Source organism: Denticeps clupeoides, chromosome 9 (genome assembly GCF_900700375.1).
Source record: "Denticeps clupeoides chromosome 9, fDenClu1.1, whole genome shotgun sequence".
Taxonomy (NCBI): Eukaryota; Metazoa; Chordata; class Actinopteri; order Clupeiformes; family Denticipitidae; genus Denticeps; species Denticeps clupeoides.
Genome location: NC_041715.1, coordinates 5,764,195 through 5,781,235, shown reverse-complemented (window position 1 = coordinate 5,781,235; position 17,041 = coordinate 5,764,195). Strand labels below are relative to the sequence as shown.

Below are 17,041 nucleotides of genomic sequence, written 5' to 3'. Positions count from 1 at the left end.
TTGTCAGGAACCAAGATTTATTTGCTGGTCTCTTCACTGGGGTCTGCCAGTAGTCTGGGTGCTTGATTCCGTGTCTTGGAGAAAAAAAACAGAAGCAGCGGCAGACGGTTGCACTGTACGACCGATACTGAAATATGTGGTAATAGTGGTATATTGGTGCTACAGTGGCCCAGTACCCTAACTAGGACAGCCTAACTAGGGTGAATTTAACTTTGTCTGTGTCTGTGTCTAATAGGGGGACTCTGTGATAAGCTGGACTTTATAATTGACACTGCGTCAAAGTGAAGTGAAATGAGGGTCTAGGATTTTAACAAAAAGCCAGAGAAAACAGATTTTGAGATAACCACTTCCTAGATGTTGATTCCATTCCATCAGAGCTTTTTCAAAATACCACCTAGTAAACTGATAGATGTGTAGAGGGTGAGTTGCACACATGTACACACAGAGAAATAAAGGTACACAGGGTACAATCTAAACCTCCAGGTACAAAACTGTTCCTTTCAGTTGACTGCACCTCAAAAAGTACAGGACAGATCCTTTGTGATATCATGTTGTACCTTTAAAGGTACATGATTTGGGTACATATTTGTACCCATGAACCTGCACCACATGGAAATTATCCAAATTAACCCAACAAAAATGCTTTTTTCACAGTATCCTAACACAACTAAGGACAAAAGGAATGTACATGAAAGTACATCAAATTGCAGACAGTTTAGCTCTGTGGACTAAGATTCTGTGCCTGTGAGTTGAAGGTTGCCGGTTCGAGCCCAGCCTCCCCACGTCTGTGGCTCCTTACGCAGCTCCCTGTGCAACACAACCAGTGTTCTGCCCTTTACAGACCAACACATCTTACTAATATGTCATGACAGGTACACAATTGTGCCTTAAATGGTACAGATGACTAAGCTACAAAAAAGTACCTGCGAAGACAGTACATTGTTGTTCTTCAGAAGGGTACTGAACCAGCGACAAGCATCTGTACCCATATAGGTACACAGTGGTACTTCCATTTCCCTGTGTGTACCAGGTGTAGTGGTGCAACAGTACTGTCTTGCTATATTCGAACAGAAGACCTGAAGAGAGCAGTTGAAGATGCTCTGAATGGAGTTGCTGCATGACTAGAGGTTCACATTTGTTCTTCATGATTTTCCTCATTGTCCAGTTTGCTTAATTATTATTATTATTTTTTTACTTTTAGGACTTAAAAAAAAACTCTTCTAGCAGACTAAAACGGTTATCATGAATGAAATGTGCCCATCAAAGTCTCATAACCCTGTGAGAAAGGTTGTTTTTATGACATCATGTTGTTTCGTGCCGTTGCTCAACTTTGTTCTTTCTTTCCAATATTGTTGAAGTTCATGCTAATCTTGGGGCTGGGACCTTGTGGCGTCCCGCTGGTGCAGAGTGGGCATCGTGGCGGAAATTGTCGCAATAATGCCGCTGCCGTAAAATTTGGTGGGAACGGTGGCTACACTCTCCTCGTCTGTCGGTCAGAAACCGTCCAGGAGTGTGCAACACATGTCTTTTAAAGGCCGACTGGGATGGAGGTAGCTACTAAAGTTGCTCTGCACACTCTAGTTTTCTAATTCTTATTAAGCGAAGGACGTGCATCTTCTGGCAGATCCTGACAAAGATGGCTGAACCTAGGGACGGTACACCGTGTTCCTTGGTGAATATTAAAAAGACGTGCTAGCCAACAATGACAGTCATATACATGTCTGCCAAGAGACCCAGAGGTATTGAGTTGCTTTTGGTATACTGGCTGTTTTTTTCTGTGTTAGGAAACCTATATTCAAACTATATTAAATTGCACTATTTGAACAGTAATATTGAATATCCCAATGGCATCTATGCCACAGATTGTTATAAAGCAATTAAAGCAATATTCTATAAATTTAAGGGCTATGTGAATAAAAATTACTAATTGCTGTTCTCCGTGGAACCAAGCCACTGGGGACACATGTGATCTTTATTATTCAGTAACAATATTAATGCAGAAACTACATGAAATAAATATACCACCAGTCGCTTTTGGAGATACCTAATCATTTATAGGTCTTTCATATTTTTACATTATGAAACCAAAAGAAAAACGAGTATTATGAAATAACATATGTGAGATTATGTAATAAACAAAAAGTTGAAGATTTGCGTCTCTCCAAATCAGGGAGCTTTTGCTGTGATGGCAGCATTTCACACTCTTGGCAAAATGATTTGTTCAGCAGATGTAATCCTGATCCAATGCTCCCCTGTTTTGGCACATTAGTCTAGAGGATAAATCTAGTATCATTTGCAAGTGTACGGTACAGACAGAGTTTGATCTTAGCTGGCATTCTTCAGCTTTCGGATTGGCCCAACAAAAACACAGACTCCAGATCCACGCTTGAAGCTTTCTCCACTTCCATTATGCCATGTTGTGTTGGACTTGGGCGGCTTTAACTTTCAAAAAACATACAACATATTACTTTACCCTCGCTATGAGCTTTCCAGGAGCGGCCAGTGTTCACCCTGAAGTCCATAGACGGACTTATATAAACACACGCGATATTACCTTCTTCATTACTGACCTGCCAGAGGCGTTCAGTCTTCCATGGCGGCATCTATCATGAAAGCACACCGCCTTCTTCATCGCAAAGAAACCGTGCGTGGATACGTATACGCCGGTAATCTCGGAGGGGCTTCGCTAATCGCTTTTCCTGGGAAGGCAGATGAAGCCCGGTCTGAACCTGCGTGGAATGCTCTCTGCTAGGGATTAAAATGCCTTCTGCCTTGTGACTTTCTGTTTCTTGCTGCACTTGGCTATTTTGAGAAAGAGATCGTCTGGGATCAGACGCCTTAATTTTCCTCATGTCAAATTCTTGACAAAGTTTTAGTAACAATGATATAAATACCCCATTCATAGTGCATTCAAATAATGTGTAATGGCATTAGCATCTAAAATAAAAATTTCATGGCTTAGGTTACATAGTTGCAGGCCACATATTTAATTACATATTGATATATTACATTTTTTTTTTTTTGCTGTTTATTTATTTTGTTTTAAATATTCAATTCCCCAGCAATCATATGAGGTCAATTGTGAAAGGTCCACAGCCATCGAATATGCTACGGTGCATTAAAAAACACATCCCTTATCATTTTAATCACTATATTGCTACAATTAGAACCTGTACAGGGGTTTTACTTTTTGAGCAGTCGCTATTAGTATCTTAGAGACAATGCATCTCAAGACACAATGGTTTGCTTCATGTGCTGCATATTGCTTATTATCTCAATTACACTTTTTAATGTGTTTTGCAAAAAAATCTGCAAAGACATACCATAATTAATGTGCTTGTAATGCATATGCAGTATACACTATCCCAAACCCTTTTATGCCCCTCTGTCATAAAATTAACACACTTTTCTTGAGAGTCATTTCTTGAAACAACCTGAAGCAACCTGCTGATTGTATGTAACCGCTATATCTTAAAGATCGTCAGACCCCACTTGCTAAAACACTCACGGCACACTTAATCTGCTCCCGGGGGGTAGCAGGTGTCAGAAATGGCACTGCATCTCAGATCTCACCCTTCAATCATACAGCTGAGATTCCAGCGAAGAAGAGGCTGTGCAGATGTTCCCCAGGCACCCGGGAGGCTAAAATCCAGTTGCAAACTTGGCGTGTGCTGAAGCAGACAGTTGTGCTCAGCTGAAAACTCTGGACGTTGTTAGGGCTGAAATTGAAGAATAATGAGTCCATCTGCATTTTCCCCCCTTTCATTCCTTTTCTCTCTAAGATGTGTTTTGTCAGGCAGTGAGAACAGCAGTAGGTTGTAACCAAATTCATGAGCCGAGGCACCTCCAAGGCCAAAGGCCATAAACTTTCTGAGGTTATGGAACTGCGCAACAATAATTTTGCCTAAATTATTACTCCTTTTGCAAGAGTGTTGAATGTGTAGCATTTAGTTTTACATTCGACCAAAAGCAACTTACAAGACTATTCCTGCAAATACTTAAGTATAATAAATTTTATATTATATAAATTTAAATAATATTCTAAATAAATAATTATTTTAGTCAATATGCTTGAGCTACAACTTAAAATACATTGAAATAACAATTTGGCTTCCTTCCTTAAATCCATGAAGCATTCTGTTAATTTACATTTACATGCCATTTATAAAATTGTCCTTATCCAGAGCGACTTTCAATCAGTAGTGACAGGGACAGTCCCCATGGAGACACTCAAGGTTAAGAGTCTTTCTCGGGGACACAATGGGGTTAAGAGTCTTTCTCGGGGACACAATGGTAGTATGTGGGGTTTGAACCTGTTTCATAACGAGTGTGGTGTACCCACCCTGTTAACATGATGTTAGCTTCTTAACATCGTACGAATCTGCAAGGACTGCACTGCTCTGGTCCCCGCTCCATGGATCACCTCTCTCCATTCCTCTGCGAAGAAGGAATGCCCTCACCAGCCTCCTCTGCCCCTACATGGCCCGCCTCAGGAAAAGATCCCCCTTGCCTGGGCGAGCGATGTATGATGTAATTCCGCGCCAGTAGGAAAACATAGGTGGAGCGGCGTGAAAGAGGTGGCCGCCATATGATCGCGGTGAGAGGTATGCGTCGTGCGGGCCCTTGATGAAGGCTGGGGAGGTTATTGAAAGCAGATGTGGGGAGGCCGCATCTTCCTCCTGTTACTCATTCCTCCCAACAGCTCCCATCGGTCCCTGTATTTGATCCAGTGCCGCTCACGTGCATGTCCTTAATTGCTTGATCAGATCTGTTTTCTTTCGATAACCTGATTTGCGCCTGATTTGACGGTGAATACTGGTTGCGCCGCGTTCCTTCGTTTTAAGGTCTGTTTTTGCTTGACTTCACCCTGACTGTGAAGCCAGGAAAAAGTGATTCCTTGGTGAAGAGCCAAAAGCAGAGACTCAAATATTTTCCGTCATTCTTACAATGGGAATGAGGACATGCTGCAAATATCTCATATTTGTGATCATGTCTACATGGTTGACCTGAGATAGCAGCATTACTGTAACATGGTAGAATGTTAGAATGCTATACTACACTATGCAATGTAGTTTGCAAATATGCGTTTTTAAACGCCTGAAAGTGGTCAGACCCCAGAAGACTGTAAGTATTATTTATAAGAAGACTATAGGGTGGTAATAGCCTAGTGGATAACACGGCGAGTGACTCAGAAGACCCAGGTTCAAACCCCACTTATTGTGTCCCTGAGCAAGACACTTAACCCTAAGTTGCTCCAGGGGGGGACTGTCCCTGCAAATACTGATTGTAAGGGAATACTGGATAAGGGCATCTGATAAATGCTGTAAATGTAAATGTATGACACTGAGGGTCATTTATTTGACAGCATAGGTAGGGATGTTGGTGGATTCTGTTCTGTCTTGTGTGAAACAGGCAATTACCTCATACGAGTCCCTGTCAGATGCCCGGCGCAATGTTAATCCTCCACAGATGTCTCCCGGCATGCCACGGGGCTCCTGTACCGTGGCCTTAAGTCTCCAGATTCCAGAATATTGTAATATAAAGCACCATACTGCAGTTTTTTGAAAAAACATTATCAAATATGCGCAGAAAGGTTTGCCATTCGCAAAAATGTTATTAAGTTTATATGATATGAATTATGCATATGTGACAAAATGACAAAAAAAAACAACAAGAGCGGTTTCAACCTTATAAGCCTTTTTTCGCATGGTGCCTTTATTCAATCATTGTGCAAACTATGTGGATTCTACCTGGTACTTTGATATTTCTGTTTTCATAGGCCTCATAGTTGAAGGGTAATGTGAACTGGGGCCCTTGAAGCCTGGGATTAAGCCTAAAATGAAGTCTGGATCAAGAGGAATGCAGCCCAGAGAGATTGCTTTTACGGAGAGCCCAGAGTTCTGTGCTTACCTTCTGTTGTTCTGTTGGATTCTTTTTGTATGTATTTTTTTGTAACCTGTTGCACATTGTGGTTGATTGAGAAGTTGCAGAAGTTCCGTCGAGATCCTGCACTGAAGATGATGTCACGCGGAGCATAGAGTTGGTACCATGTGGTGCAGAAGCATAATTCTATAAACATGCCTCATACAATTTATTTTGCATTCATGGCTCCCATCGGCACCACGTTTATTTGTAAATTGCGGAGCTTTAAAAGTATTTATTGTATTGTTTAGGCTCACTTTTTTAATACTAAGCTCTTTTTAAGCTCTTGTGTTGCTTACTGTTTCACTGCATATCGTTCCACCAACATACAACCAGCAATATTCCTTGGCTCGCGGATTCAGTGATTAAAACTCGTATGGGTGGATTTCCTGGAAGGTTCCGGAATGGCGAGATCTGAGAGCAGCTTTGAACACATGAAGACGTTTTGTCCAGCTCATGGTTCATTATAACCTTGGCACCCAGCATGGTGTGGCCTGGGTGTGTCCAGTGGGTCTGCATCCAATCCCAGCCTTTGTCCTCAATTTTGTTTTGTCCTCTAAAGAGCATTGCCTGGCTTCCATCTGCTTTCTGGATGGCCGAGTGGGTAAACAAGCCTGTGTTTTTCCTCCAGTCAGCAAGTGAACCGAGCGGCTTTGGATTTTTGAGGCAAAGAGCTTGACCACAAGTTGCTTTACGGAGCGAAGGCTGCCTGAAAGGCTTTGTGGGAGAGAGCGTCCAGTGGCACTGTTTGCAGAGGAAATGCCAGTGCCTGTTTGATTTAATAAAGACTTCAGACCTAATATTTCTATTTATGGGCAAAGTCCAGGAGGACCTCAACCTCTGAGTGAAAGGTACACTATTCATTTATTTCAATATAAGCTGAAAAAAGGACAGTTTGACAATCTGGAATGTGAGTTTGAGGATATACAGCACTGGTGGGCTCTTCTGTTCCGACTCTGATCTTTGGCTCAGATCTTTCCATTCACATGGCATCAATCTATTGTCTACAAGCTGTTGACTCATATTAATTTTGGGATTTCAGTCCCACGAAATTTATTGCAGATGCGGCGGTTAACAGTTTCCTCTTCGGCTTTTCGTTCATTTGAAGCGGGAGTCGCCCTGTGAGGTTCGGTCTGATGTTTCTGCGAGGTTGCGTCTACCATGGCTCTCATCCGGAATACAATGCTGCGCGGGGTGGGGGTCCGAAGAGAATAAGATGTCTGGCATGCCACACTGGTGGACGAAAAAAAAAAAAAAAAGAGTGAAAAAGTTTGCCCATATGGTGCCCTTATTAGCTGCGGTCTCTTCCTGCAGATTTGTAATGCTTCACAGGCTTCAGAGAAAACAAGCGTTGGTGGTGAGATTAAGGAAGTGACCTAGAATTTGAAGAGTCTCCAACAAGACAATGAATGTGGCTTGAAAGAAAGGCTCCGTGTGGTCAGTTCTAGTCACGTCTTGTATTTTTTCAGGGTGCTAATTAGTGTCTCTAATCTCTAATTCAGCACAATGGGGTGGACATTGATTTAGCTTCAAAGCCTGGATTTGAACGTTGAGACGGAGACCAACACTCTGGAGACCAACGCTCTGGCGAAGACAGATCGTTATCATAACACGTTAGCGGTAAATTGGATCTTCTTTTGAGGTGAGGCCAACTACGGGTGGCCTAGTGGTTAAGCAGCCCCGTAATTAGAAGGTTGCCGGTTCGAATTCCGATCCACCAAGGTGCCACTGAGGTGCCACTGAGCAAAGCACCGTCCCCACACACTGCTGTGATAAATGTCCTGATTACTAGTACTATTTATGTTCTAGGTGTTCCTGCTACAAAACCTACTACAACTTAACCTGTAATTGGGGAATGTAAGACATGTTCGCTGTCTGCATGCAGGTAAGAGGAAGTCCAGAGACTCAGGTGTGCTGGTACCGGAATGGGAAGGTGCTGGTAGCTGGAGGACGCTTCTCCATGGAGCAGAGCAGCCACGGCCTCTTCGGCCTGGCGGTGCAGGACGTGCAGGAGGAGGACGCGGGCCGCTACACCTGCGAGACGCGCAACGAGGCTGGCGGCCGGCAGGTCACCGTGGAGATCGTGGTGGAAGGTCTCCTTCTCGCTCTCTTCGCCTTTTCCTTCTTTCTCTGCCCAGACCAATCACTTTTAATTCACGATTCTCTTGGGAAATGGTTGCCAGATGTGACAATTCGCTTTAACCCTTGGTGTAACTTCTAAAGTAGAGTTACCCTCAGGCAAAATCCACATAATAGCCAAAATGTCAGAGCATTTGCATGGTATTACTATGAAAAATCGTTCTCAGTATAATTATCCTTGTCCTGAAATGGCAGCTCCTCTGGGTCTGAGGTTTTGCAGAGCAGCACGACAGCAGCGTTTGAAGTGCGCTGACTGACGTCCAAGAACAAGCTTGCTGGTGCAATCAACACACTCAGCAATTTAACTTGCATCCTCGGAACAACATGGCGCCACCAGAGTGGTGCGACATCCGTATGTGATGTTCACTTTCTGCCTTCTGAAGGAGGGCAGACTTTCTCATATAGCCCCACATCTGTGTCCATTTTATACAACTGTAAGCACTTACTGCTAAACACAAACAGCATCGTGTGTGTGTGTGTGTGTGTGTGTGTGTGTGTGTGTGTGTAACATCCTGTAACAAGTAGCCATATAAACAGTTTTTCTTGTGGCGTCATTTTGATTTGTAGACTTTGTGCCTGATGGCTCATTTATGAGCTCACCGTGTCTTGTTCGTCATTGAAAATGAATGTGTTTTTATATATTCACACTCAGGAAATGGCGGGAAGAAATACAACCTGCCTTCATCTGGAAGAGCGAAAGGGTAAGACTAGAATCATTTGTAATAAATTTTATTACGTTTTCCTGTCATGTTCTATTATTTTGTCTTCTTAAAAGAATCGAACATAATTTTACTTGGTTTATTATATTTTGTGGAGTCATTCTATTCATATGTATTGTATATCTAGTTCCATTCTATTCAAAACCACAAGGTAGCACCATCCAGAGGCATCCTTTGTAAGTGTAAGTGGGCAGTGGTGGCCTAGCGGTTAAATAAGCAAAGCACCATCCCCTAAGCAAAGCACCGTCCCAACACACTGCTCCCCGGGCGCCTGTCATGGTTACCCACATGGTTAACCAGGGTGATGGTTAAAAGCAGAGGACACATTTCGTTGTGTCACTTTGTGCTGTGCTGCAGTGTTTCACAATCACTTTCACTAAGAGTTTATGTTTCATATATTTTCTTTTCTGAGAAATGTGGATATTTAACATCATGATTGGGAAAAGTAAATATAATCAATGGAAGAAAACTGTATTAATCACAGTTAAACTGTATTAATATATTTTTATTAGTACATAAGTCACAAAGTCATTTCCCGGACTTGTAAGTATATATTCGTTAAAACTAGGCATTTGTGTCTAACTGCACTTGAAAAGCAGCTGCTGCCTGTTATATGAATGCAGTGACAGAATTTTTTTTCTTGGTTATTGTTTTTTAGAGATCATTTTGCCATTCCTGCAGTGGAGAACAGGACCAGCATATGGGGGGAAAGCCCCCCGAAATTTGTGAACAAACCCTCTCGCCTCTACCTCAGGGTGGGACAGAGTGGCAAGTTTTCAGCCAAGATCACGGGGCGTCCGCAGCCACAAGTGGTGTGGCTGAAGGTAGGAAAGAGAGAGAAATGGAGATCTTGTGCTCTTTTAAATCTGAAATTCCCTGGGATAACTTCCTGGGTTTTGAGGTCCAGAGTCATTAGACATTACTGTGAAAAGAGAATAGAGGTTTTTTGGATTGTTATTTGGGGCTTTGGGCAGATTCATTCATTAACTAAAAATTTTGGCTTCTTTTATGTGACTTGTGACCACTTTTTAATTCTTAATTCTGATAAACTTGCACCAAAATGTTATGAGGGTGAAAGAGGACATGAGATGGGATGCGCAGACCTTTTCACACAGGGGGCTGAGGAGCTGCCTGGTTCAGGACGCTTCAGAACGTTCACAAGCTCGGGGATTCACTTCCTGGAGATCCGAGAAGCGTGCATGGAGGACGCTGGAATGTACACCTGCTCTGTCACCAACAGCGCTGGGAAAGCCACAGCAACGGCCGAGCTCAACGTTCAGGGTACAAAAGTGGCCTTCAGTTTTATCTCCATTTTGAATGTGCTCCCGCAGTGGAGAATTTAACATTCTGCTCGTGAAGCGTTTTCAGCCCAGATACTCTCAGACATGTGAGTTTGGTAGATCAGCACAAAGGTGACATTATCTCACAGCACCATCTTGTCCACATTACAGTGATTGTAACACATTTTACCCATTAAAATGAATTTATGGAGCAATGATAAGCTTCATCTATGATCCAGCTGTCATAGCAGCACCAACTGGTTATGTGTTAAGTGGAAAGCTAACACTTCTTCAAATGCCATCAGAATGCAGAACTCGTTCTTGTTCATGAAGGTAATTTTTAATCATATTTTTATTACATTTCCAGGTTCAGATGCAGAGAATGGCATGTAAGTAGACATCCAAAATGTCAAAAACCATAATTTACAGTCATTCCAAGTATTTCACGTATTTTTCTTTGCAATCAAAATGACAACTTTTGTGTCATGTTTTCTCAAAGTTCCTGATGAATTTGCGATTTCCCCCCTTATTATACCCCATGCCACATTGTGTGATATAAGAGCCACAGACACTCAACAGAAAGGGATTGTTTAACGAATGAAACGGAAACGGGCCACGATGGCCGTAAGCACACATAAACATGAACTCAGAAAGGTCACGCAGCATAATGTGGATTCAGTTCACAACCTAAATGAATAAGTGCATGACAGGGGAGTGTTGGTGACAAGGCCTGCAATCAGTTCTTTTATGCCACCTGGAGCACTAGGGGCACCGTGGTGTCACACAGCCAATGTCTACACAGGCCTATTAAGACACTAAATGAGTGAGTTGTTCTTTGTGCTTTCGATTTTTCGTCAATACACAATACAAAAATAAATTGTTGTTGTGAGAGAAGAAGAAAATTGATACATTGCATGAAACGCATTCCCTTTTAATTGAATTGAATAAAACGGTGTATGCAGGGTTTTTGTGCCAGGGAAATACTGCCACCAACAGGAGTTCTAGAAAGGTTGTCATTTTACATGAAGGATTTTTGGATAATTTTTGCAAACATTATACAGTAGGTTTGAAAATATGCAGTAAATTGATGTTTTTTGTGGGACTTGACGCAATCACAATATTGTAAAAAACTGGAGGGACTGACCTTAGCATTAAATACAGTATAATGTTGAATGTGAATACAATACATTTAATAGCTGGAATTAAAAAAATCTATTTAAAAAATGAACACAGGAATAACAGGGTGTCTCCTGACGTTCCTCTGGGCCCAACGAAGGATGAATCGACTGCAGGGAAACCTACCAGCAATGGCCTACCCAACAACCAGACCCTAACCAGCACGCCTTCTGACCATGACGAGGCCCACAATGCCCTCACCATTAAACCAGACTCCAAAGACAGCAAAAGAAGTTGGGGGTGGAGGACCAGAGGCACCTCCCCAAACCCTCCACCCAGCGAAGCCAAAAATGAGGACCTCAGACGAACTGAGTCCAGCTCTGGAGTCCAGCAGCAGTCCAGAGCCGAGACAGATGCACACATCAGAGGTCCACAGAGGCCAGCAGCAGACACAGTGGAGACCTCTCGACTTGGACCGACATCTAGAGCTTCATCCCGACCTGAAGCCAGCAGAGAGGTTCTACGGTCGACCAGAGAAAGCAGAGTGGAGCTCTTGACATCAGCACCAAGGTTTGAGTCCTCACCTCAGAGCCAAGAGGCAGTGGAAGGGACTAAAGTCATCTTCAGATGCCAAGGTGACTTCACCATTTCCTCTTTTGCTATTACAATAGTCTTTCAGAACTTCATTCTTCATTAGCCCTCATTATGGTGCCTTTGTTTTGTCTCAGTGTCAGGATCCCCAGAGCCACTCTTGAGCTGGGTGAAGGACGGCATCCCCATCAGGAGCAGGGCGGGGCTCACCATTCAGCAAGACTCCTCCCAGCACCTCCTTTCTCTGGAACGAGTGCAGAGGGACGATGGCGGCCAGTACAGCTGCACCGCCATCAACAGCAGAGGAAGGGCCTCATGTACCTGGACCCTCAGTGTAAAGAGTAAGCAGATATGCAGTATTATGCATTGTCAATGTGTGAAAGGCACCCTGGGATCAGCTTGTGGGGACCGAACCTTGCTCAAGAGGACCTGAGTGGAACATTGGCGCTTTGGCAACCTTTTGAGTCCACTTCCTTACCTGTTAGGCCTCTGCTGCCCATGCCATAGACATGCAGTATTATGCATCATTATTGTATGTAAGAATTGAACAAATAAAGACTGGGGAAACTTTATTAAGTTGAAGTTCAAGTGAGCTTTATTGTCATTTCAGCTACCTACATGTCTAAGTTTCTCCAGAACTTATGCTTCATGTAACATTAAAACAAAGAACCACTTTATTAGAGAACTGCAACTTTAATTACAGTTTACAGTTACATAATTGCCCTCCAAGTAGCATATTGTGACCCATTCCTAAATACTATATTGTCCGAAGTTGTCCTTGGGTCAGAAACAGCATTGAGGAATATGCTTTAGAATGACCCGCAGCTTGTAACTACACACCGCTTTCTTTAAAATAGATGTATTGAATGCAATTGAGTGGCCAGGGAGCACTGCTGTTGTCCCATTTGGCTTTCCATATATGTGAAAGAGCCGCGGGTAGGTCAGGGCACGGCACCATGGGAGAAAGAACATGGGGTTTTCTCTGGCTGTCATATTGAAAAGACATGATGATGGCAGGAGAGCAGAGATTCGTAGCCAGCATTCCTGATCCGGAGCGCTCTGGTCTGGTCCGAGTTCAACCTCAGCAAGATTGTTGCCTTTGGAAGAGACTTTGATACAATTAGGGAGTTTGCTGCCTTCCTTTTTTTCACAGCAGTCCAAACACTTCTTGGAACATTAATTCGGGCTGATTTTTAGAACATTACCAGAGACGTGAACTCAGGCTGCTGGCAGAACACCCTGCTTCCTTATCGCCATAGCCTGTAATCAGTGGTGCCATGAAGATGATTTCCCTTCACACAATATTGAACAGTCAAATTAGGTCATGACCATTGGACTTTTTGTGGCACACCTCTGCACTTTGGGTTCTCGGTTTGTTTGAATGGGTTTTTGCGAGTCTTTCCAACAAAAGCAACGCTACTGTGCCACCTACTGGTGAAGCAGCATCGGTGTGGCTTCGCTGTGGAGAAAAGGTCTTGTTTTAGTACTAATGGTTCTCTACCTGAAGAAACTCGTTTTTTGCAGGCTTGTTGCAGCTATGGTTCCAATATATAGTGTACACACAAATATAAGACCATTTTCATTCGTCTTTTTAGATTTACTCGTCACATTCAAGTTAATTAACATAGCTATATGAATGTTAACATAGCTATATGAATGTGCAGTTCGTTTATGCAAATACACAAGTTAAGAAAAAAGTGTTGTTAAAAACACTTTGTTACAGGGTAATACAGGGTAATACAGTGTTTGTTCTTAGATTCAGGGAAATATGTTAGATTGTATCATGCTTATTTGGCAGAAGACATAAAAATTGCTGCTCCACGTGTGCGTACTTCAGATTACACTGAGCAAATCCAGACACTGTATAGTTTCACAGGCACCAAACCTTCATATGCTTGGTCTGTTGGAGGAACTGTAGCATGTGGACAAATGTGAAATTGAAAGTGACGTGATTGTCATTGTGAAACACTGCAGCACAGCACATGGTGACACAACGAAATGTGTCCTCTGCTTTTAACCATCACCCTTTGTGAGCAGTGGGCAGTCATGACAGGTGCCCGGGGAGCAGTGTGTGGGGACGGTGCTTTGCTCAGTGGCACCTCAGTGGCATCTTGGCGGAATGGGATTCGAACCGGCAACCTTCTTATTACTGGGCTGCTTCCTTAACCGATAGGCCACCACTATATTGCAAATGCTGCAAATATACTACTATATTATACAATATATACTATTGCTACTGAGTCCTTATGAGGTGTTAATAAGTGCGTTCACTGTTCCTAGACATCCGGCCGGCTGGAAAACCACCGTTGTTCAGGAGCGTGATAAAGGGCTGCACCGTCACTGAGGAGCAGGACTTCACCCTGCAGTGCTCTGTGGAAGGGCGGCCTACACCTACCGTCACATGGATGCTGGATGGTGAGCATGAATGTCATCCTTCTGTTTATGCTGTGGTTCTTGTATGTGGGTCTTTTAATGTATTATTAAATTAAATATGTAGTTCCTATGGTTCCTTTTAGACCCAAGGGCATCCAGTAATGTGGAGTAAAATTTGGACAAAATATTGGCAAATTTCTTTAAGTGCTATTTCAGAGTGTTCATATGATAAAGTGAAGTGATTGTCACTTGTGATACACAGCAGCACAGCACATGGTGCACACAGTGAAATTTGTCCTCTGCATTTAACCCAGTGTGAGCAGTGGGCAGCCATGACAGGCGCCCGGGGAGCAGTGTGTGGGGACGGTGCTTTGCTCAGTGGCACCTCAGTGGCACCATGGCACCCTTCTGATTACGGGGCCGCTTCCTTAACCGCTAGGCCACCACTGCCCCTCTACAATGATCTCTTCTACAATGATCTGATATCTAATATGATCTGATATCTACAATATCAATTTCCAACCATTAGAGGGGGCTGGAAATCTAAAAGTGGAGCGACTGATTCTTGGGGTTTTCATTTCCAAAAAGCATTTCCTAATTTCCTAATTTAGCAATTCCTAATTTCGCTGATCTGTCTAAAACGACCTGTTCCTAGTTCATGAGGAGGAAAACTGATCACCTCACCATTTTTATAGGAGAATGAGATATTCGCTCACAGCAGGCGAACTTTGCCTCTGATAGTTAAGTTGTATTGCATATGACTTCATGTTAATATTCGTTGATTCGTTGATCCCACAGTTTTCGTATCTGAAAGCAGTGAAAACAGACCTGGACATTGTGACAAACGGAGGGGGGCAAATGCAATGGATTTGGTTGCATTATTATGTATAAACCTTCTCCCTCGATTCCATCTATTTTTCTCAGATAAACCATGCCTACACTCGCTCGCTGAGTTTGAGAGGGGCCAGGCACAGCTGACGGTGCGGAGGGCAGTGGCCAGCGATGCAGGATCCTACTCTTGCATTGCAGAGAATGAACATGGGCGGGCAGAGTGCTCAGCTAGGGTTGTGATCAAAGGTGGGTGGGGACAATATATACATATATTTACAACCATATATATTGTACTACAGGTCAATATCATGAATGGATGTGTGTGTGTGTGTGTGTGTGTGTGTATGTATATATTTACAACCAGATGTTACTGGGACAGTCCACCTGGAGACACTCAGGGTTAAGTTCTTGCTCATTTAAACAATGGTAGTAAGTGGCGTCTGGTGTCTTGCCCACTAGGCTATTACCACCCTGATGTTTTATGTAGTCAGCTTGTCTTGTCAGCTTAATTTAAATGATAAAAACACATCCATTCATGATATCGACCTGTAGCACAATTCAAATAAATTATAATGGACTGAAGGCAGGAAATGCCTTTTTAAACATGTTCATCTAAAAAAAAAAAGTGATGGTCATTGTGATACACTGCAGCACAATACACCTGTACACGGTGTCCTCTGCATTTACCATCACCCTTAGTGAACAGTGGGCAGCAGTTTGTGGGGATGGTACTTTGCTCAGTGGCACTTTGCCAGTTCAGGATTTGAACCGGCAACCTTCCTATTACAGGTCCGCTCCCATACCCGTTAGGCCACCACGGTCCCATTTGGTGTTATATTGTCTTATTGAAATATGCCTAGGCATCCTGCTACAAAAGACATTTATAAGGCAGCATATATTGAACCAAGATGTTGCTCTATACACTTTGGCTTTAACATTGGCTTTAACGTTACAGCTCCATAGCACCATAGACCCTGTTTTGTGCTTATAACACTTCTTGGGTCCAGAAACCATGTATGCGTAGAATTGAGCTATAGTATTGTATTATAGTGTAGTACAGTATTGCATAGTATAGTATATAACATGGTCTAGTAATAAAGTGCAACTGAAATCTAATAATCTAATGAACAATAAGGCTTCAGTAATGCCATATGATAACACACTTTTTGCGGTATTGTGGCCTGTGTCGTTCATTTGTATTCATTACCTTCAATTTCTTCACATAAGCTTAGCCAGCCAAGCATCTGCCAGAAAAAGCGTCTGTCCCTGTTATGTGGAAAAAGTAGGGAATGTTCCCAATTTATCCTAGGGCAATAAAAGAGGTAATAAAAGAGAACTGCTGAGGAATATTATCATATCCAACATTCATTTATCAGAAACAGATTTTTCCCATTCACCCTGGCTATTTTAAGGCACTATATGATACCTTGTGGTCAAACCTTGACTTGCAAGATCAGAACGGAGCTTATTTTATAAAGAAAACCTCCACACGTGCTGCCCTCGACGATGCCTACGTTCGGTGTGTTTGCACTTTTTTAATCTAGTTGATAACTCGGAACCAGATCTCTTTTCCAGGACTGGATATTGTAAAGGAAACATCTACATTCCTGCGCCTACATCTCGCCTGTCAGTGCAGCACTCAGAGCCAGAGGTTCCGTTCTGAGATACCACACCAAATACCATCAGTTTCCCACACTGCCGTCATGACAGAGGAGAAACAACTACAGTAACATTGTATAAAATTTGTATAGTATTACTGATAACCCTCTGCAAAATGAAAGTGAAATGTTGTACATTTTACATTTATGGCATTTATCAGTAATGAGTAGTTACAGGGACATTTCCACTGGAGCAACTCAGGGACACAATAGTAGTAAGTGAGGTTTGAACCTGTGACTTTCTTCTGGTTGACTGGCTGAAGATGAAAAAAGTGGGTATGATTTGTAATTCATAGTAGAAATGTTTCCACTGTCCTGTATTATGAATATGAGTGGTTTACTCAACATGTCGGGGTGAATAAAGCTGCCTGGACAAGCGACCTGGGTTCCTCGGAGGCCACTGGCTTGTTTA

At 42.8% G+C, this 17,041-nt stretch overlaps 1 protein-coding gene across 3 annotated transcripts in view; it reads left to right on the top strand.

Annotated features, from left to right (window-relative positions):
* Positions 1-17,041, top strand: part of mylka (myosin, light chain kinase a) — a 44,724-nt gene that overhangs the window by 7,543 nt on the left and 20,140 nt on the right. For 2 of the 3 annotated variants that reach the window (XM_028990727.1, XM_028990728.1), the window contains exons 3-11: positions 7,808-8,015; positions 8,714-8,762; positions 9,439-9,604; positions 9,896-10,061; positions 10,428-10,449; positions 11,294-11,811; positions 11,905-12,108; positions 14,048-14,182; positions 15,065-15,217. In XM_028990727.1, the coding sequence (XP_028846560.1) occupies positions 7,808-8,015; positions 8,714-8,762; positions 9,439-9,604; positions 9,896-10,061; positions 10,428-10,449; positions 11,294-11,811; positions 11,905-12,108; positions 14,048-14,182; positions 15,065-15,217 (1,621 nt within the window). Of the gene's footprint in view, positions 1-6,574; positions 6,774-7,807; positions 8,016-8,713; positions 8,763-9,438; positions 9,605-9,895; positions 10,062-10,427; positions 10,450-11,293; positions 11,812-11,904; positions 12,109-14,047; positions 14,183-15,064; positions 15,218-17,041 lie in introns of those variants that run through there. The other variant, XM_028990730.1, reaches the window with a different exon arrangement.